Source organism: Erythrolamprus reginae, chromosome 3 (genome assembly GCF_031021105.1).
Source record: "Erythrolamprus reginae isolate rEryReg1 chromosome 3, rEryReg1.hap1, whole genome shotgun sequence".
NCBI classification, from domain to species: Eukaryota; Metazoa; Chordata; class Lepidosauria; order Squamata; family Dipsadidae; genus Erythrolamprus; species Erythrolamprus reginae.
This window is the reverse complement of record NC_091952.1, coordinates 221,155,882-221,177,618: the sequence shown is the minus strand read 5'-3', so window position 1 is coordinate 221,177,618 and position 21,737 is coordinate 221,155,882. Positions and strand designations below refer to the sequence as shown.

Sequence of the window (21,737 nt, the reverse complement as noted above, 5' to 3'; positions counted from 1 at the left end):
AACATTTTTAGAATTAAGGGACAAGTGTTATTCTAAGCATGAATCCACCCACTGTTTCTACTGAAATGAATTTAGGTTTCATGAAACCATCCAATAACAAACAGGCATTTATAGATATAAATATCCCTAATAGGTATATTCCACTCTTCTATCTCCCTCTAAAGAACCGTTAATTACTCAGAATGCTAATCCAAACTCCTAGCCATCTGTTTTAGCACAAAATCCTGCCAGGTGACTTCTTAAGTCCTTTACTTCCCTTACACTATAAGGGCACCTCTAACAATTCCTCCTCATAATTCTTAAATTGCAGAAATAAGGAGAGATCATTTGACCTAATTCTAGTATCCCTACTATAATTCTACTGTTATCTGTAATCTGGTCATGCAAACTAAGTGGAGACATGCATATTACTAGATCAGGGCTGAGAAACTCTGGTAGTTGACGTCAACAAGTCTTAAAGTTGCCAAGGTTGGAGATCCCTGTATTAGACAGCCTATTACCTGTTGGGTCATTCTTCTTTCCACATATAATATAGGCTTGAGCATCTCATATCCCTCAGAACTGCAGTGAAGCAATCTCCTCTCTTCCTTTGCTGATGTACAGCATGCTACTTTGCTGGAGGGAGAGGCAACCAAGGTAGATGTCTGGATCACAAGGAAAACTGTGTCCCTACTCTCTATATTGGTGTGTCCCCATGGGGCCCCTCCATCCAGGGAGGAAGAGACTTCACCTGTGGACTGCTCGTGCTCCCCAACCTATATCCAAGCCATTCCCTCATTCTTCCTCCATCAGTCACACCATTAAAAATATTTCAGTTTTTGATCTCGATTCCAAAGCAGCCTACTTGTCCTTTGGGCCTTTTCTGCCAGCTGAATGGGCACAGGGGCTCAAGGGAGATGGGAAAGAGAGCAGGGATACATACCCTTACCATCTTCCCTCGCACATGGCAACTTATGCATTTCTGGGAAGTGTAATCAGAAAACATGGTATTGCCAAGTTGCTGTATTTCAGTCCCATGGAATTATGGATTCTGGATGTTGGACACATTTTGTAAGTTATCCTATTGGAGGTCTGTTGATTCCAAAATTGTTGCTCTATGATGCACCATTTTGCTCATACTTTATCAAACAGATGTGTGAGTTTTAGCAGTACATGTACCATAGATATATAGATAATATATAATATAGATAGTAGTAGATGCTTGGAACAAACGTCCAGCAGACGTGGTTGGTAAATCCACAGTAACTGAATTTAAACATGCCTGGGATAAACAGATCCATCGTAAGATAAAATACAGGAAATAGTATAAGGGCAGACTAGATAGACCATGAGGTCTTTTTCTGCCATCAATCTTCTATATTTCTACGTTTCTATAAAAAGTATCATTTTGAGACTCAGGTTAGAAACTAATACCAATGACTCTAATTGGTTATCAAAACTGCTTATTTCATTTCTTCACTTTTCTTGGGAATTGATAGAAGTCTGTAGTGGCTCTGTTGTGTTTGAAGGCTTTATGGATTATTTAATGTTTTATCATATGAAGCCACATTAATATGTGTGGGCATTATTTTGCGCTCCGACTCAATGTTGACATTTTATTCAAAGCTTTGAAGAGTGTTGGGCAAGATGCCAAAGAAACAATCAGAGTGTTAAGAGCATTTTTGGTATGACCTATGTTAGCTATAGCAATAGTACTTAGACTTATATAGCATTTCACGGTGCCTCTCTAAGCGGTTTACAAAGTCAGCATATTGCCCCCAACAACCTGGCTCCTCATTTTATCAATCGCTGAATGATGGAAGGCTGAGTCAACCTTAAGCCTGGTGAGATTCGAAATGCCAAATTGCAGGCAGCCAGCAGTCAGCAGAAGTAGCCTGCAGTTCTGCACTCTAACCACTGCACCACTGTGATTCTGTTTAAAACAGAACACTAATCCCACCATGAAAAGTAAGGAGTTGTATTATCTCTGTCGTTATAGAGACACTTATAACAATTGGTATGATGTTTTTTATTGTTGTAAATTGCCCAGAGTCCTTGCGGAGTTGGGCAGCATAGAAATCAATCAAACTTCAATCAATCAATCAAACAAATGCCCCAAAGATGGTTTGCTTCTTTTCTATTGACAGCATAATTTTAATTGCAAGTCATATACTTAGCCTTGTCCTTTGTTGCCAAGATGAGAAATCTTAATGTTTGTTTTATAATGAAGACATGTAATACCTTTATCGATGTAGGAGTTTCTTTTTCTTTTATAATCCATATTAGAATACTATTATTTTTCAAGAGCAAGAAATCCTCCCCCCCACCCCCCCTATTAAGGCTTTTAATTCCACGGGCTTACAAGATTCTTGCAACTGTTCAAAAACAGATACTGTTTTGGGTACAAAGATTTTACAACCAAGGACAAATCTATATAGCCTTTTAATCAGTTACTGTTTCATCTTCTTCATTCTTCAATTCTGTAACCAACTTTCTCTCCTTTTCTTCCATATACCACTATCTCTTTGGCTGACAAAAATTGTCAACATCTCAGTCTAGTAAAGAATAATATTTAATAACTTTAATTTGTGTGCTTTTGGGGGGTATTTAAACAGTTTTATACTTTCAGTTGTAAACCCATTTTTTTTGTGGTTTGAATTTCCTACTACTGCACTTCCAGATGTGATCTTTATCATGTTGCAATGCTCACCAGTCATTTTAATGCTCAAGTTTGCTTCCCATTCAATGTTTCATTTGCAAAGCAACTCAATAAGCAAGGTAGAAATAAGGATTGAAAAATTACTGGTCCATCTCAGGGAGTTGCATACTAAAGAAACTGACTTCATTTCCATTCCATATCAAAGGAAAAGGCCACTGCCGGCATACAGGTACTCTTTGATTTACAGCTAGTCATTTAACCATTTGTAGTTAAGATGACCAATAAAGGATGTATTGTGACCAATAAGCATTTCTGGCCAAAATATTGTGCACACTTTCCACCGTCACATTACTTCATTTTGGATGCTTGGCAACCACATTCATAACTGGTCCAGTGTCCTGCAATCGTATGACTGTAATCTTTTATTTTTGCTGGTTTCCAGGAGAAAAATATCCATTCAAAAAATAGATTTGGACTTAGGATCCCATGATTTTCTTAACCACCACCATAAAAAAGTCATAAAATTGGTTCCAGTCATATGGCTGCAGTGACCGTCAAGATTTAAGACTAAAACTCCAGTCCCAATTGCAGTCATAAGTTGAGGACTATCTGTCATATTTAATTTTGACTATCTATCATATTTAGTTTTGAAATACTGTATTCCATTTATCCTCTTTTTCATAAAGTCTGCTTTTATTGGGTCATGTGAAAAAAAGACTTGGAGGAAGTTGTAAAACAGGCAAATCATTCTTCTCTTTAAATACTTGTTAGTATGTTTAAATTTCAGGATTGTGGAGTGAGGAAGTAATTTTTGAAAATGGGGAAGCACATTGCTCATAACTTCTAGGAACACACAGCGAAGGGCTACTAAAATTTTTACTACCACACGGTGGGCATGGCTTACACAGGTCGCCCTGCATTTTCTTTCAACTGCTTTACTGAAGGCAAATCTTGTCAGACTAATCTCATTGATTTCTTTGACTATGTCACAAAGGTGTTGTATCAAGGTGGTGCCGTGGATATTGTCTATCTGGACTTCAGCAAAGACTTCAGCCACATAAAGAGCTGATAGATAAATTAGTGAAGATTGGACTTAATCCCAGGATAGTTCAGTGGATTTCAAGCTGGCTGAAGCATAGACATCAGAGAGTTATTGTTAATGGCGAGTATTCTGAGCAGAGACAGGTTACAAGCGGTGTGCCACAAGGGTCTGTTCTGGGTCCTATTCTTTTTAATATGTTTGTGAGTGTTATAGGGGAAGGTTTGGTAGGGAAGGTTTGCCTATTTGCCGATGACTCTAAAGGGTGCAATAGGGTTGATATTCCTGGAGGGGTCTGTAATATGGTAAATGGTTTAGCTTTACTAGATAAATGGTCAAAGCAATGGAAACTGCAGTTTAATGTTTCCAAATGTAAAAAAATGCACTTGGGGAAAAGGAATCCTCAATCTGAGTATTGCATTGGCAGTTCTGTGTTAGCAAAAACTTCAGAAGAGAAGGATTTAGGTGTAGTGATTTCTGACAGTCTGAAAATGGGTGAACAGTGTGGTCGGGCAGTAGGAAAAGCAAGTAGGATGCTTGGCTGCATAGCTAGAGGTATAACAAGCAGGAAGAGGGAGATTGTGATCCCCTTATATAGAGCGCTGGTGAGACCACATTTGGAATACTGTGTTCAGTTCTGGACACCTCACCTACAAAAAGATATTGACAAAATTGAACGGGTCCAAAGACAGGCTACAAGAATGGTGGAAGGTCTTAAGCATAAAACGTATCAGGAAAGACTTAATGAACTCAATCTGTATAGTCTGGAGGACAGAAGGAAAAGGGGGGACATGATCAAAACATTTAAATATGTTAAAGGGTTAAATAAGGTTCAGGAGGGAAGTGTTTTTAATAGGAAAGTGAACACAAGAACAAGGGGACACAATCTGAAGTTAGTTGGGGGAAAGATCAAAAGCAACGTGAGAAAATATTATTTCACTGAAAGAGTAGTAGATCCTTGGAACAAACTTCCAGCAGACATGGTTGGTAAATCCACAGTAACTGAATTTAAACATGCCTGGGATAAACATACATCCATCCTAAGATAAAATACAGGAAATAGTATAAGGGCAGACTAGATGGACCATGAGGTCTTTTTCTGCCGTCAGTCTTCTATGTTTCTATGTTTCTACTTTCAGTGCAAATTGGGTGCTCTGGGGTGGAGCTCCATTTTTGCTACCCCAGTACCTCCCCCGTCCAGGCAGCCCACCACAGTATTTCAAAACCAAATATGATTGCTATTATTATTTAGTTTCAAATATGCTTCAACTGAACTAGAAATATATTGGCTCCAATCTCAACTAATGAAGCTGCGGAGGTCTGAAGCTAGTTTTGAATTAATGAGTCCTGATGCAAAAAAGGCCTTGGAGAAAGTACTAAGGCAGGCAGGGAGAGAACAGGAAGAATAAGAGGTTAATTTAGCCACATCCACTTTGTTTTATTAGGTCAGTCCCATGAAGGTAACCTTGGACTATAAGATGTTCTTCCTGTTCCTGATTACAGGAACACAAAAGACGTTTTATATTTATGAAACCTTCCACATAGAGTATTTCAATTTTGTCAACGCACATAATTTCATCTACATTTGAAACATAGAAACATGTAAGATTGACAGCAGAAAAAGGCCTCATGGTCCATCTAGTTTGCCCTTATACTATTTTCTGTATTTTATCCTAGGATGGATATGTTTATCCCAGGCATGTTTAAATTCAGTTACTGTGGATTTACCAACCATATCTGCTGGAGGTTTGTTCCAAGCATCTACTACTTGTTCAGTAAAATAATATTTTCTCATGTTACTTCTAATCTTTCCCCCAACTAACCTCAGATGGTGACCCCTTGGTTCTTGTGTTCACTTTCCTATTAAAAACACTTCTCCCCTGAACCTTATTTAGCCCTTTAACATATTTAAATGTTTCGATCATGTCTCCCCTTTCCCTTCTGTCCTCCAGACTATACACATTGAGTTCATCAAGTCTTTCCTGATAAGTTTTATGCTTACACCATTTTTGTAGCCCGTCTTTGGACCCGTTCAATTTTATCAATATCTTTTTGTAGGTGAGGTCTCCAGAACTGATGTTGTTAAATTGGCTCCTTTCATAATTTGAATCCAATTCTGACTTTAATGGACAGAATAGTCCATGTGGAATCAATTACAAACCTTGGGTAAAAGGGTCTCATCTTCAAAATAAATACAAAAATCATATAAATATCTCCCGGTTATGGATAACATATAGATTATACAAAGAATCATAAAATCTAAGGGTAGGAAGAGACGTTGATGTCCATCTAGTTCAGTGATGGCAAACCTATGGCACGTGTGCCACAGATGGCACACGGGGCCATATCAGAGGGCATGTGAGGTGTTGCCCTATGTCAGCTCTAGCGCACATCTGCATGCTGGCCAGATGATTTTTGGCCTTTTAGAAGGTTGCTTCACCCTCTGGAAGCTTCAGGGAAGCTTTCCTGCAGCCCTGGAATGCAAAAAACCGCCCAACAGGCAAACCAGAAATTTGGAAAAACGGACTTCCAGATTCCTCGTTGTGCTGTATTTCACCCTCTGGGGCTTCAGGAAACTTCCCTAAACTCACCAGAGTGTGAAAAACAGCACAATGGGCAAACCGGAAGACTGTTTTTCCTAACTTCTGGTTTGCCGTTATTTCACCATCCCAGGCTTCAGTGAGTCCTGTGCGCATGTGCGGGGGCAGCAGGGGGGGGGTGCCACATGCATGGGGGGGAAGGAATGGGTGTGGGTATGTGCTTCTGAAGATTAAGATGGAGACATTAGTTAAAAGCTAGTCCCACATGCTGAAGTAAACAGTTTCTACTGCATTCAAGAAAACTACAGTGTTTCCTTGACTTTCGCGGGGGATATGTTTGCAAAAGTCAAATTTCCGCAAAGTAAAGATGCTCCTTCCTTTCCTTCCCCCCCCTCCTCCATTCCTGGTTTTACTCACCCCCAGAACCCACAGGGACAACGGGGCGGCAAGCAGGGGGCTTCAATTGGAGCGTACCAACGTTCCGAGAATTAAAGGGGAGGGATCGGGAGGCTGTTGCGGAAGCGGAGCTTTTATTTAAAGAAGCAGGATAGCTTGGGTGGAGGGGGGAAAGAGGAGAGTTAAAATGCACTGTATTGTACATCGGGCAGCCCTGGAAAACCCTTGGTGTGCAAAAAGTATTTTTTGGAGTATTTTTTAATAATATCTTTTGAAAAACCGTGGTATAGACTTTTCGCGAATGTCGGACCCGCAAAAGCCAAGGGAACAATGTAGTTCCTCACTCAAATACTAGGACAACTTGTAGAGGGAAGTCATAGTTTCTATATTCAATTCTACATGCAAAAATATCTTTAGCCTGAATAGGATTAAAGTGTCCAACAGAAGCCTTCAAAGCATAATTAAAAGATTGAATTCTGAACTTATGTTTTTATTGCTGCAAATACACAGAATAATATTGACTAGTCAAATGGGAAGAGTTTCTATACAACGATGAATATGCCTTTATACTTACTTTTGGCTTTTTTATCACCTGCTTCAAGAAGCTTATGCAGGTTATAAAAAAGGGTGACCTGATTTGTCTAATATATTCTGGATGTCGCTTCATGTATAAGCAAACCATAAGATTTATTAAATGTTTGCAATTCCGTACCATAGAAAAACTTTCATAGTCCAAATTAATGAAACCTTAATAATTTATATTTGTGAATATAAATATAATTTTTATCAAGTGATTGAAAAGGATCAGGAATTTATGGAATACTAACTTACTTGATGGTTTGACATTCTAAGAAAAATGATGTCAATCCAACGCTGATAAGGTGTTAAGAGTTTAATCTTTAATCAAAAGTCCCAAAAGCATTTTTTAAATCAGAATCAGTTTGCCTCCTCTATATATCCACTTCAGATCCTTTCAGTTATTAGGAAAGTCCTTGTTGTTTTCTGAAAGCAGTTTCATGCAGATTTTTATGCATTTATATTATTGACGCAAACTCTTTTACTGTCGGTTTCAAGGAGTCTATAGTGGTGGCTATTCTGCCAATGCGCCTTCTTTCTTTTGACATCTAGAGTTGAATGCATGTAACATCTCTTTAGTTGTTAAATTGGCTCCTTTCATAATCAATCTCTCACCATCAGCTAGAAAAGAAATATAATCTTGTAATTATAGAAGGAAAATAAAAAGCAATCATTTTGTGTTAATATTCTATGATACAAAATCAAAATCTATGATACAAAATTTGAAAATAATGTTATTTTCAGTATGAACAACAATGCTAAGACTATTCCATTCATTTGAACATTAATTGATAAATTATGCACACAAATGTATGAGATCCAATTTGAAATAATCAGCTTTCAATCCTTAAAGAAGGGGTGGCAATACAAACTAGGATATGAGGTGCCTTTCACTGAACTAAATCCTGCCACAATCTAATCCTGTGTTTTCCAATCATAGCAACTTTTAAGATATGTATGTAGACTGACCCAGTGGTGGGATTCAAATTTTTCTACTACCAGTTATGTGGGAGTGGCTTGGTGGGTGTGGCTGGGTGGGGCGGCATATTGCTTTGAGTGACATTGAATTGGCCACACCCACCAAGCCATGCCCAAACCAGTCCAAATCGGCTGAATACCACTTCTGGTGAACTCCCAAAACTCAGAATACTAGCTGGACAATGCTAGATGCTAAAGTCAACACATCTTAAATATCTTAAAATTTATAGCCAAATAAAAACAGATTCCAGATTTCAAGCAATGAATTTTAATATAACCTGGAAATGTCAAGGACAAAATCTGTACACACTCAACATCACCATTGAACTACAAGTTCTTACCCATTTCAACACAATTTCCAAAAAACAACATTGACACCAATTGACTTAATACAAAATGTATTGTACTAAGTGGCCAAACCAAGTTTAAATCCCTAATGGAAAAAGAATCCTCCCAAAAGTGTTTTCACTCAAGGGGACAAAAACCTTAATCACAAATCCAGATTCCAGGTAATGTCCTACTGATCTAAAGAGAACTTGAATAAACATGATCAGACATGTTTGAAAGCATGATTTTCAGTTTATTCATACTTTCTCATCTGTTTCTCGTAAAATTCTACATTACCTTTTTATTAACGACATCCTTCATCGGTAATGTACAGTGGCTTCTAGAAGTTACAATAAGCCATCTAGTGGTTTAAAAAGCCAACAACAACATGGAAAATAACTCTACCACGTGTGTAGTAGATATGTGTGAAATTAGCATGAATTTAACATGTATTAGCATATGTCCATGTATCTATGTAAGAAAAACTGGAAGAGTTTTCTAACCATCTAACAAGCATTATAAGTATGATGAGGTCATATAAAAGATTTGAAGAGGAATACTTAATTCTGCTTATATCTGGAAAGTTTGGTATAGTGATTATAAAGGTACTAGACTAGAGTCTCACATTAGCCATTAAAGCCAGCTGAGTGACCTTGGGCCAGTCACTCTCTCTCTTAACCAACCCAACTGAGGACGGTTGTTATGGGGGAAATAGGGGGAGGAAAATGTGTTGCGTGTGTTTAATCACCACCTAGAGTTATTTGTAAAAAGAATAAAGGCAGGATACAAAGAAATTAATATATATATATGTTGCAAAGTATCTCTTTAGAAAACATCACATACATCTATTCTTTATGCTTTTATTTCTCTCATATTTCCTATCATGTGGTATGAAAACAAAACAGAAATGTCATCTTTTAGTCTTGGCAGAGACAATCTGCAAAAATTAATAAAGCTAATGCAATAATAAAGGAATATTACAACCAAGGGAATAAAGGTTAAGTTTATATTAATAGCTATTTTGAACGATGTTTGATTTTCAAACTCAAGTATTTATTCATAAATATTTCCTAAAACAAGGTCATTATAAAAAATGGCTTATTGAAGTAAAAATATCTAAACAGGAAATACTTCAAAAAGTTTGAAACCTTTTTTAAAATAACAATACTTCTAATTCTTTAAGAACTCATGATATTTTGAGTCACTAGATAATATTTCCTTCTATTGTCCCAATATGCTTTTTCAAGAGGCAACTGGACTTTCTTAGAAAATGTTTCACTTCTCATCCAAGAAGCTTCCTCAGCTCTGGATGAGAAGTGAAATGTCCTCAAAGAAAAACCAGAAAGTCCAGTTGCCTTTTGAAGAAGCGCCTTGGGACAACCGTGTCCTAGATCACTGAGAATCTCCATAGACATTTTCTGCTATTGGTTGCATAAAATTATTTCTTACCAAATGTGATGTCTATAACTGGTTCAGATCCATCATGTTTTATTTCTGTTTTCACATCGCAGTTTATGTTTGACTTGTATGCCCTCCTTTCAAATAGACATTGAAGAAAATTTCTGAAAAGAAGTTGGAGAAAGATCAAGAAAGATTGTAAAAATGTATTTGTATATATGGTCAATGATTTGTTATATAAAGGTTACATACAAAGAAACAATATTTTTCACGTAAAGGGTAAAAGGAGGCCTATTTAAAAATATGTGAGATATATATATACACACACACACACACACACACACACACACACAAAAGATTGTCTTAATTGCTGAGTTATTTTGTGCATTGTCAATACCCACCTGCTATATTGTGGCTGTGCCATAATGATGCTAAAATGTTATTCTACACCATTGTTCAACCTTGTTGAACAATGTGGTCATGTGTTCAACCTTGTTGAACAATGTGGTCATGTGAATTCAGGCTAATTGTAGTTAAAGAGAATATTAACTACAATGTGGTCATGGTTATTATAGAAATAGCCATGATCTAGACCAGGGGTAGGCAAAGTTGGCTCTTTTATGACTTGTGGACTTCAACTACCAGAATTCCTGAGCCAAGAACGCAGCCGCGAGAGCCATCGTGGGGCTTCCAAGATTCGCCCACGTTTCTTTAACACTCCGTGGCTTGCATTGGTTGCCGATTGGTTTCCGGTCACAATTCAAAGTGTTGGTCATGACCTTTAAAGCCCTACATGGCATTGGACCAGAGTACCTCCAGAACTGCCTGCTACCGCACGAATCCCAGTGACCGATAAGGTCCCACAGAGTTGGCCTTCTCTGGGTCCCGTCGACTAAACAATGTCGTTTGGTGGGCCCCAGGGGAAGAGCCTTCTCTGTGGCGGCCCCAGCCCTCTGGAACCAACTCCCCCCGGAGATTAGAACTGCCCCCACCCTCCTTGTGTTTCGTAAACTACTCAACACTCACTTATACCGCCAGGCATGGGGGAGTTGAGACACCTTTCCCCCAGGCTTTTTTATACTTTGTTTTATGTTTGGTATGAATGTGCTGTTTGGTTTTTTAAATAATGATAGGGTTTTATATGTTTTTTAATATTAGATTTGTTCTACTACTATATTGTTTTTATTACTGTTGTGAGCCGCCCCGAGTCTTCGGAGAGGGGCAGCATACAAATCTAATTAATAATAATAATAATAATAATAATAATAATAATAATAATAATGCTAGCTTAGGAATTCTGGGAGTTGAAGTCCACATGTCATAGAAGAGCCAACTTTGCCCACCCTTGATTTAATCTATCATCTGACTTCACTTAATCATAAGGAGGCATGATAGCAAACATAATTAAATTGTGTTAGCACTCCTAGAAATTTGTTTTAAGATGTAGCGCTAGATATACAGATGCTTCTGCAGCAGAATCACCACACCCTTATTTATTTTTCACCTGCTCAAGGGAATGACAGCGGATCAATACCCAGGCACTATCAGATGAAACAAATTCCAGGTCCATTTTAATCAGGATTTAGTCCTAAATCCTATTCAGCACTGAAGAGATAGTAATTACAACACTTCTGCATTTTCTGAACATCTCAGATGTTCAGTAAAGTCTTAATACAAGATGCTGGCCCGTGAATTAAAACAGAATTGAAAAGCAACAGTTACAATCCAGTAACCCTTTCAAGATGGGATGCCCTTCCATCACCTTTATTTCCCACAATTTTTTTTTAAGGAACCAAGAAGCCCGAGCATATTTGCACTCGACCATTTGCATCCCGGTAATTTCTTCCTCGATCCCACTCTGTCGTACGGGATTTAGCCCCAAACGAGCATGTAGCGCATCCCAAGGATGGGCAGCTCCTTCCTTGCGTTGTTTTCTAAACCCGCAACCCCATTTACACACAAGTCTCCCGATCCGGAAACTACAAGCGTCCGGTAAGCCTCACTCGCGAGCCTTCTCACCTGGTGCACTGCACATTGAGCTCGAAAGGACAAAAAGTGACCAGGACACTCTTCACTTGCTTGAGCGACACCCCAGCTTTCGTCGGGAACACGTACTTCATTTTGTCCCACATTTTGTCCTTAGTAACCGGAACACTATAATTCCCACAATCCCATTCAGGGCGCTTGTGCAGAGCAGTTCTTTATGCGCTTAGCCTACTGGGAAATGTAGTTTATCGTTCTGCTTTCTCTTATTACCTCTCCGGAGTTTCGTTTGGAGACCTTTCCTGGGAGCGTGCGCGCGCGTTCCCCGGGTTTTATTTCCAGGAGTGTTTACGCTTCGTTAATTCATATGACTTGTTGGTTTGGTATATAACAGAATCATAAGCAAACAACTGGAGTTGGATAACAACATGAGTTGTCTATTTCGTGGTTTAGTTATCATGCGAAATATGTTTCCCACGCTATTAAAGAAAAATAAAAGGCGTCTTTTAGTTGTTTGAAGACTAAAGACAAACGATATTTTGGCAAAGAAAATATGCACACAAGTGCATCATAGATCAGAAATCCCAAAACAAAATTAAGCAACATCCCGTATGTTTACTGAGCATAAAGTTTGTTTGACTTTTGTGGGATTTACTTCTGAGTAAACATACTCGTCTTAAAGAATAAAGAATTTCCATGTCCCAATTTTTCCTCTGCTGGTTGATTTCTCTTTGCTCTGCATGATGTGTGGAACTGCTCTTCATAAGTGATTTGAAAAGTTTGGAAAATGCATTATGAGATTATTATTATAATACTGGTTCTAAAGCTAAGTACACAAATTTCATTAATCATTGGGGATTTGTTTCATCTTGACCTTAATGTCATGGTAAAGCCAAATATGGCTTAATAATATGCCATAAGCAGTCATAAGTCACTCATTGAGGATTTGTTTAATCTTGACCTTAATGTCATGGTATATCCAAATATATGCAATGACTATAATGGTGTTCCTTGCAAATATATCCTCTGTGTTATAGCTTACTATTTTATTTGCTACTTTGAGTCGTATATTTTTAAATCTTAAGCAGTAAAATATGCATAATCTATTATTGGAACAAGAATAAGTGATGTATATTTAGAATATATCACTGAATTTTGGTCCTGGCTGAAATGTAATATATTTGGCCATCTCACAGTATATTGTTTTTCTGGCAAAAATAATATTCTGAGCAAACCATACTATTGAGAAAGTCTCAGTGAATATTAAATTCTTCACCTAGTGGACTGAATGTAACAATAAATAATTGAATAATCATTTTCTATTTTCCTCAATTATATTGTAACTGGTGTTATATAACATGGTTTCTTATGGAAAATCCTGAAATCTATTGATGCTAATGTTCCCTGGAGAGATGCAAATATACTTTCATTGAATGTATATTAAACCTTCATCCACAGGATGGCAGTCGTTTCCCACACACTTCATATATAACACTTTTTTAAAAATGGTAATTTCTAAGCTTTAACTTTTTCCCAGTTGGATATGCTACATATGTGTTGAGTTACACCTTGCCCAGTTTCTTTCAGATAGTTAAAAATAGTTTATATTCAGTATATCTGGAAAATGTCAAATAAGGAAAAGTTGCTTTGAATACTTTTGGAACATATTAAAGTTATTTATTATGACATATTGTTTCTTAAATGTGTACAATTGGATCATAACACTCAGTCTTTGCCATAGTAAACCTTTTGGCACATGATGTCATCAGACTTGCTTGCTTGATGTAACAGACTAACATTCTTCTGCTTCTTGAAATTATCCAGTAATAGATCAATGTGACATCTATTGTCTAGGGAACTTTGGTGTTGAAGACTTTAGGCTTTTATTCATTCATTCATTCATTCATTCATTCATTCATTCATTCATTCATTCATTTATTTATTTATTGGATTTGTATGCTGCCCCTCTCCGGAGACTCGGGGTGGCTAACAGCAACAATAAAGCAGTGTACAATAGTAGTCTGATGTTAGAAACAATTAAAAACCCATTAATATAAAAAACCAAACATACATACAATGCATAGAATTGTAAAGGCCTAGGGGGAAGAGGGTCTCAATTCCCCCATGCCTGATGGCAGAGGTGGGTTTTAAGCAGCTTACAAAAGGCAAGGAGGGTGGGGGCAATTCTAATCTTTGGGGGGAGTTGGTTCCAGAGGGCTGGGGCCGCCACAGAGAAGGCTCTTCCCCTGGGTCCTGCCAAGCGACATTCTTTAGTTGACGGGACCCGGAGAAGATCCACTCTGTGGGACCTAACTGGTTGCTGGGATTCGTGCAGCAGAAGGCGGTCTCTGAGATAATCTGGTTCGGTGCCATGAAGGGCTTTATAGGTCATAACCAACACTTTGAATTGTGATCGGAAACTGATCGGCAACCAATGCAGACTGCGGAGTGTTGGTGTAACATGGGCATATTTGGGAAAGCCCATGATTGCTCTCGCAGCTGCATTCTGCACGATCTGAAGTTTCCGAACATTTTTCAAAGGTAGCCCCATGTAGAGAGCATTACAGTACATTTTCCTACTACTAAATTAAACAGGCAAAAAAATGGCATCCACTGATGATTTTCAAGGCTTTTACTAATACAGAAGGTAATGCAGAATAGAAAAAATAAATAAAACTTTGCCTATAGTATAATTATGATAACTCCGTGTTGGAGGAAAAATTACAATAGTTAAACGGTGCATTGCAACTTTGAAATAAAGGAAAAGCTCATCATTCCTTGGCATTTTAAATGCATAAAGTGGAACATGGATTCAAAAGCCAAGCGTGCTCTAACCCAAGGGCCTCCGTGGTGGGGTCAAAAGGTCAAAATGATGACTGCCACCATGTGATTGAAACCCCAAGCCTTGAAAAGCACATTTCGTAATATGTGAGTGTGAGTTTGATTGCATAGAGCTGCAACTGTTTTTTTACTTTTCTTATGGTGTGCTTTTACTTCTTCCACTCTTACGTAGAATGAGGAACTTCACCAAATACTTAAGCTCTACTCCAAGAATGCGATCTTTACAGGCTTGCAGTTTCCAGTATACACCTCCAGCATGCAAAATGCATTCCAAATTCACAGACAAAACTACAGTCGTAAATTATTTCTAAAAGAACAGGCTGTAGACTTCAAACATCTTCTTATCTCTGGGTTAGGTTCACGCTGCTTAAAAACAGTTTTATCATGCAATATAAAGACTAACTTCTCCAGAGAAAGGGCAAAAGCATTGATCTTGTCTATTTCACTTTGTAGAAAAGCATCCGTCTTTTCCAGTCAATTCCGGATGTGAGGTAATTAATTTACAAACTCGGAATAGCACTTCAAACCCTCTTTCCCCCAAGTTCATCCCTTCTTTTCTCTGATATTCTAAATTTGGCACTTAACTAAGAACTATCCTCCACATCCCCATTATCTGAAGAAGTACTAGAAACATAGAAACATAGAAGACTGACGGCAGAAAAACACCTCATGGTCCATCTAGTCTGCCCTTATACTATTTCCTGTATTTTATCTTACAATGGATATATGTTTATCCCAGACATGTTTAAATTCAGTTACTGTGAATTTACCAACCACGTCTGCTGGAAGTTTGTTCCAAGGATCTACTACTCTTTCAGTAAAATAATATTTTCTCATGTTGCTTTTGATCTTTCCCCCAACTAACTTCAGATTGTTCTTGTGTTCACTTTGCTATTAAAAACACTTCCCTCCTGAACCTTATTTAACCCTTTAACATATTTAAATGTTTCGATCATGTCCCCCCTTTTCCTTCTGTCCTCCAGACTATACAGATTGAATTCATTAAGTCTTTCCTGATAGGTTTTATGCTTAAGACCTTCCACCATTCTTGTAGCCCGTCTTTGGACCCGTTCAATTTTGTCAATATCTTTTTGTAGGTGAGGTCTCCAGAACTGAACACAGTACTCCATTCTATCGTCTGATGGACTTTCTATTAAGTTATCATCCCCACTATCCTCCTCCACATCTCTTAAATCAGGGTAATTGACAGCTTCTATGTATTCATCCTCCTCTGAATCCGACATTTCCAAAGGTTGACAGGGAACACTCACAACACCCAAAATGAGGAGGCAAGAAGTATGACTCAAACCCAAAACAATCCACAAAGGGAAGGAAACAAATTAGACAGACACCCAAAAATTATGGGAACTGCAGTTTCAATATCTTTGAAGTGTGCCTATTCAAAAAGACTATAAAAAGTGTGCCTGTTCAAAAAGACCCTCTGGAACCAGCTCCCCCCAGAGATTAGAACTGCCCCCACCCTCCTTGCCTTTCGTAAACTTCTTAAAACCCACCTCTGCCATCAGGCATGGGGGAATTGAGACATCTCCCCTGGGCCTATACAGTTTATACATGGTATGTTTTGTGTATGTTTGCTTTTAATAATGGGGTTTTTAGTGTTTTTTACATTATTAGATTTGTCATGAATTGTTTTATAGTTGTTGTGAGCCGCCCTGAGTCTACGGAGAGGGGCGGCATACAAATCTAATAAATAATAATAATAATAATAATAATAATAATAATAATAATAATAATAATATTTTATATTTTTATTTTACGGGACCACCTTCTGCGTCATAAATCCCTGCGGCCAGTTAGTTCCCACAGAGTTGGCCTTCTCCAGGTCCCATCAACCAGACAATGTTGTCTGGCGGGCCCTAGGAGAAGAGCCTTCTCTATAGGGGCCCCGACCCTCTGGAACCAGCTCCCCCCAGAGATTCGTACTGCCCCCGCCCTCCTCGCCTTCCACAAGAGTCTTAAGACTCATCTATGTCACCAGGCTTGGGGCAATTAGACATTGCCCCTCTGACCAATAAATGTGATGTATGGTGTGATTGGATTGGATTGTCTGAGTGTTATATAGGGTTTTTAGTTGTACTTTTTAAATATGTTAGATTTGTTCTACATGCTTTGTTTTATACTTATTCTGTGAGCTGCCCCGAGTTTTCGGAGAGAGTTAGCATACAAATCTAATAAATTGAATTGAATTGAATTTAGTCAATCAACTAAGCATCACGTTCATACATACAACATAACAGGGCTACTCACAAGGGAATGCAGACATTACACAATTATTCAACTTTATTTTGTGCTGAAACATCCACTTGTCATTTTAAAAGAAATTACCTCATCCAAATGTTACATCGACAGCTTTTAATTGATTTTTTTTTGAAATAGCAAAATATCTGATAAACATTTCTAAGTGGCATTGATCTTGTACCGACTAAGAATGACTTTGTGGATACCCTGAAATTGTCTGACGTATTTTGATATTTATCTTTCTGATAAGTAACAAAGAAATTAATTAATTCATGAGATGAATTAAGACATGGTTTATTTCACTGTAGATCAGTAGGCCCCAATCTTTTGGATGCCAGAGACTGGTTTTATGCTGGCAATTTTTCCATGAAGAGGGGAGTGGCTGTGGGCTTTGCCTCTCAAGGACAACTCCATCTGTCCTTCCATTACCCTGGGGGGAGAAGTATTGACCCCCTCAGAGAGGGTCCACAACTTGGGCGTCCTCCTCGATCCACAGCTCACATTAGAGAAACATCTTTCAGCTGTGGCGAGGGGGGCGTTTGCCCAGGTTCGCCTGGTGTACCAGTTGCGGCGCTATTTGGACCGGGAGTCACTGCTCACAGTCACTCATGCCCTCATCACCTCGAGGTTCGACTACTGTAATGCTCTCTACATGGGGCTACCTTTGAAAAATGTTCGGAAACTTCAGATCGTGCAGAATGCAGCTGCGAGAACAGTCATGGGCTTCCCCAAATATGCCCATGTTACACCAACACTCCGCAGTCTGCATTGGTTGCCGATCAGTTTCCGGTCACAATTCAAAGTGTTGGTTATGACCTATAAAGCCCTTCATGACACCAGACCAGATTATCTCAGGGACCGCCTTCTGCTGCACGAATCCCAGCGACCAGTTAGGTTCCACAGAGCTGGCCTTCTCCGGGACCCAGGGGAAGAGCCTTCTCTGTGATGGCCCCGGCCCTTTGGAACCAACTCCCCCAGAGATTAGAATTGCCCCCACCCTCCTTGCCTTTCGTAAACTTCTTAAAATCCACCTCTGCCATCACGCATGGGGGAACTGAGATATTCTTTCCCCCTAGGCCTTTACAATTTACGCAAGGTATGTCTGTATGTATGTTTGGTTTTTATAATAAGGTTTTTTTTAGTTATTTTAGTATTGGATTGGATTGTTACATGCTGTTTTTATCATTGTTGTTAGCCGCCCCGAGTCTACGGAGAGGGGCGGCATACAAATCCAATAAATAAATAAATAAATTTCATATGCTGCCGGGATCCCGTACATGCGCAGATCAGTGCTGGATTGTTATTGGTTCACTCCGATTTGGACGAACCAGTAGTGATAGCAAGAGGCTCCACTCACCTGCCCAGACATTATCATGGACAATTTGTGCATGCACAGAAGCTTATGTGCAGGAGCAGAAGCAGCACATGCACATCTTCAAACCGGTAGCAAAGGTAAGTGAAACCCATTATTGGAAAGATGGAGCTTCGCTTGCTTATGTGAACTGGTTCCTGGCAAGATGCAAAAGAGAAGAGCAACCACGATATTAGGGGACCTACGGCTAAAACATACAACGAACAGTTGTAGGAACTGGACATGGCTAGCCTAGTGAAGAGAAAGACCAGTGGAGACATGATAGCAATGTTCCAATATTTGAGGGGCTGCCAGAGAGTGGAGGGGAGTCAAGCTATATTCCAAAGCACCTGAAGGCCAGACAAGGAATAATGGATGGAAACTGAACAAAGAGAGATTCAATCTGGAAATAAGAAGAAATTTTCTGACAGTGAGGGCAATCAACCAATGGAACAGCTTGTCTTCAGAAGTTGTGGGAGCTTCGTCACTGGAAGCTTTCAAGAAAAGACTGGAGTACCATCTGTCAAAAATGGTGTAGTGTCTGCTTGGGAATTAGGGGTTTGACTAGATGACCTACAAGGTCCCTTCCAACTGGGTGAGATCATCCAAGGGCATGGGGTGAGGTATCATCAGTACGCCCATGATACCCAGTTGTACAACTCCACCCCATGTCCAATCAACGAAGCAGTGGAAGTGATGTGCTGGTGTCTGGAGGCTGTTGGGGTCTGGATGGGTGTCAACAGACAAACTCAACCCTGATAAGTGGCTGTGGGTTTTGCCTCCCAAGGACAATTCTATCTGTCCATCAATCACTCTGGGGGGATTTATTGACCCCCTCAGAGAGGGTCCGCAACTTGGGCGTCCTCCTCGATCCACAGCTCACATTAGAGAAACATCTTTCAGCTGTGGTGAGGGGGGCGTTTGCCCAGGTTCACCTGGTGCACCAGTTGTGGCCCTACTTGGACCAGGAGTCACTGCTCACAGTCACTCATGCCCTCATCACCTCGAGGTTCGACTACTGTAACGCTCTCTACATGGGGCTACCTTTGAAGAGTGTTTGTAAAGTCCAGATCATGCAGAATGCAGCTGCGAGAGCAATCATGGGCTTCCCTAGGTATGCCCATGTTACACCAACACTCCGCAGTCTGCATTGGCTGCAGATCAGTTTCAAAGTGTTGGTTATGACCTATAAAGCCCTTCATGGCATCGGACCAGGATATCTCAGGGACCACCTTCTGCCACACGAATCCCAGCGGCCGGTTAGGTCCCACAGAGTTGGCCTTCTCCAGGTCCCGTCGACTAAACAATGTCAGCTGGCGGGACCCAGGGGAAGAGCCTTCTCTGTGGTGACCCCGACCCTCTGGAACCAACTCCCCCCAGGGATTAGGACTGCCCCCACCTTCCTTGCCTTTTGTAAACTTCTTAAAACCCACCTCTGCCGTCAGGCATGGGGAAACTGAGACATCTCCCCTTGCCTATGCAGTTTTATGTGTGGTATGATTGTGTGTATGTTTCTTATATAATGAGGCTTTTTAGGCTTTTAATGTAAAATTGTTATTTTAGACTTAATATTAGATTTGTTATTACATATTGTTTTATCGCTATTGTGAGCCGCCCCAATTCTGCGTAGAGGGGCGGCATACAAATCTAATAAATAATAATAAATAATAATAATAACTCTGTTAACCTGTATCTAACATCTCCAAACTGATTCCAACTTCTTTTTATTTTACAGCTGCAGGAAAATCTCCTACTCCAATAGTGCAAAATGATAGGGAGTACTAACCATCTTTTTCAGGTTGTAAACTGACCAAAACCATAAATGTGTTGGAAAAAACAAAACAAAATAGGAAAAGTTCAAATCTAATCGACACAAAACCAGGGGAAAATATCCTAAATTTCTGACAGGACTTCCTCCACCTTCCCAAAGTTAAACATGATCTCTAATCATGCAAACATTCAAAACACAATGGCTGACATCCCATTCCCACTGGCACCAAAACATGGCACAAACATGCCTTGGCAAACTTCTTTCCTCTGCTAGGAAATACCCCCGTAACACAGTATTGGTTATTTAATCCTCATGTCACAAATTGGATCTATGTCACCATTATCCGTAGCTAGTATTTGTTTTCTCTTCTTCATTCATTGCCATCTAGCAGCAATCTCAAGGTGCGTCAACAGTGTAACATTTTACCACTCTTACAATTTTAAGTGACAATTTCTTAATGCAATCATTTATTTCAAGCGTATCCCATCTACTCTGAATCCTGATCAGTCTTTTCCCAGCGTGGATGCCACCAAGTTTATTTATTTGTTTGTTTGTTTGTTTGTTTGTTTTGTCCAATACACCATGACGGTTTTAGTGGGTATATATATATATGTGTGTGTGTGTGTGTATGTGTTTTCGTAGATTTTCATGGGTACAGGTATGACGGTCTTGGTATATTCAGGTTTCTTCCCATGTAGGATTTGGAAATTTCTGGAGACGTTTCGACGATGTCCCACTCATCAACTTCAGGCTGGTGTTTCTGTCCTTGTTCTAGGGTGAACACAGTGAGACCTGAGCTGCCTTCCTTCTATAAATACTGGTGGCTGGGTGTGGTTTGATGGCTCAGCAATTGCCTGCTGTGTAGAAACTTCCTGGTGAGTCAGTGGGGTAACACCTGGGGTCGTTGATGTAGCTGAAGTATGCTGATTAGTTAATGGTTGTTGATTAGGCGTGATATCCTGAATAGTTGGAGCTTGCAGGCTACTTGATTGTTTTGCAATGTGTGTTCTGAGTCTGGTTTCAGTTTTTATGGCTGGGTTACGTTTGAGGGCTGGTTTCCAGATGTCTGGTAGGCGGGAGGTATCATCCTTCTTGTTCATATTTTGGGGATGTTTTTCTATCATGATTCTATAGAGGAGATACTCATAGTAAAATATGTCTAAGTTGAAGATAAGCATCTCCAGCTTTTCAGGTGTGTGTGTGTGTGTCTGTGCATATGCATGCATCAGGGGGGTGGGTGTTTCTGGCAGTGGGGGCTCCACACCTGGCTTTCAAAGAAGCAGGCATGGTGGCAGCAGGTAGAGTCGGGTAGGGAGGCAAGATGCATGATGCAGACCATTGGATGCCTCTGCTCCATCCCTAAGTTTGACACCCTGATTTAAAGGTTTGAGATATTGTTAATGGCTGGAAGATCCCCATCTAACTTGGTAGACTTACTTGAATGACAACACAGAAATTCAGAGAATATAAACACCATTTCCCAAAAGCCTGTATGCCTAGAGATAAGAGAAAATCTATGCCTGCTCTTCAAAGCTGATGCTTCAGGACATCACAAAAGAAATCTGAGAAGCAACTAATTAAAAACTTTGAATGATAATTCATTCTCTTTCAGAAATCATTCCTTCTATTTCTTAGAATAA

At 39.5% G+C, this 21,737-nt stretch overlaps 2 protein-coding genes across 2 annotated transcripts in view; one reads left to right on the top strand and one right to left on the bottom strand.

The window, feature by feature from the left end:
* PAG1 (phosphoprotein membrane anchor with glycosphingolipid microdomains 1) overlaps nt 1–21,737 on the top strand; it is a 213,952-nt gene that overhangs the window by 34,270 nt on the left and 157,945 nt on the right. The gene's annotated exons all lie outside the window — the stretch shown is intronic.
* On the bottom strand, nt 7,075–12,060 carry MRPL53 (mitochondrial ribosomal protein L53). Its single transcript, XM_070749205.1, has 3 exons — nt 11,912–12,060; nt 9,944–10,056; nt 7,075–7,810 (listed from the first exon to the last, which is right to left on the bottom strand). The coding sequence occupies exons 1-3, from the start codon at nt 12,022–12,024 to the stop codon at nt 7,704–7,706; spliced, it is 333 nt and encodes a 110-aa protein (XP_070605306.1). The 5' UTR covers nt 12,025–12,060; the 3' UTR covers nt 7,075–7,703.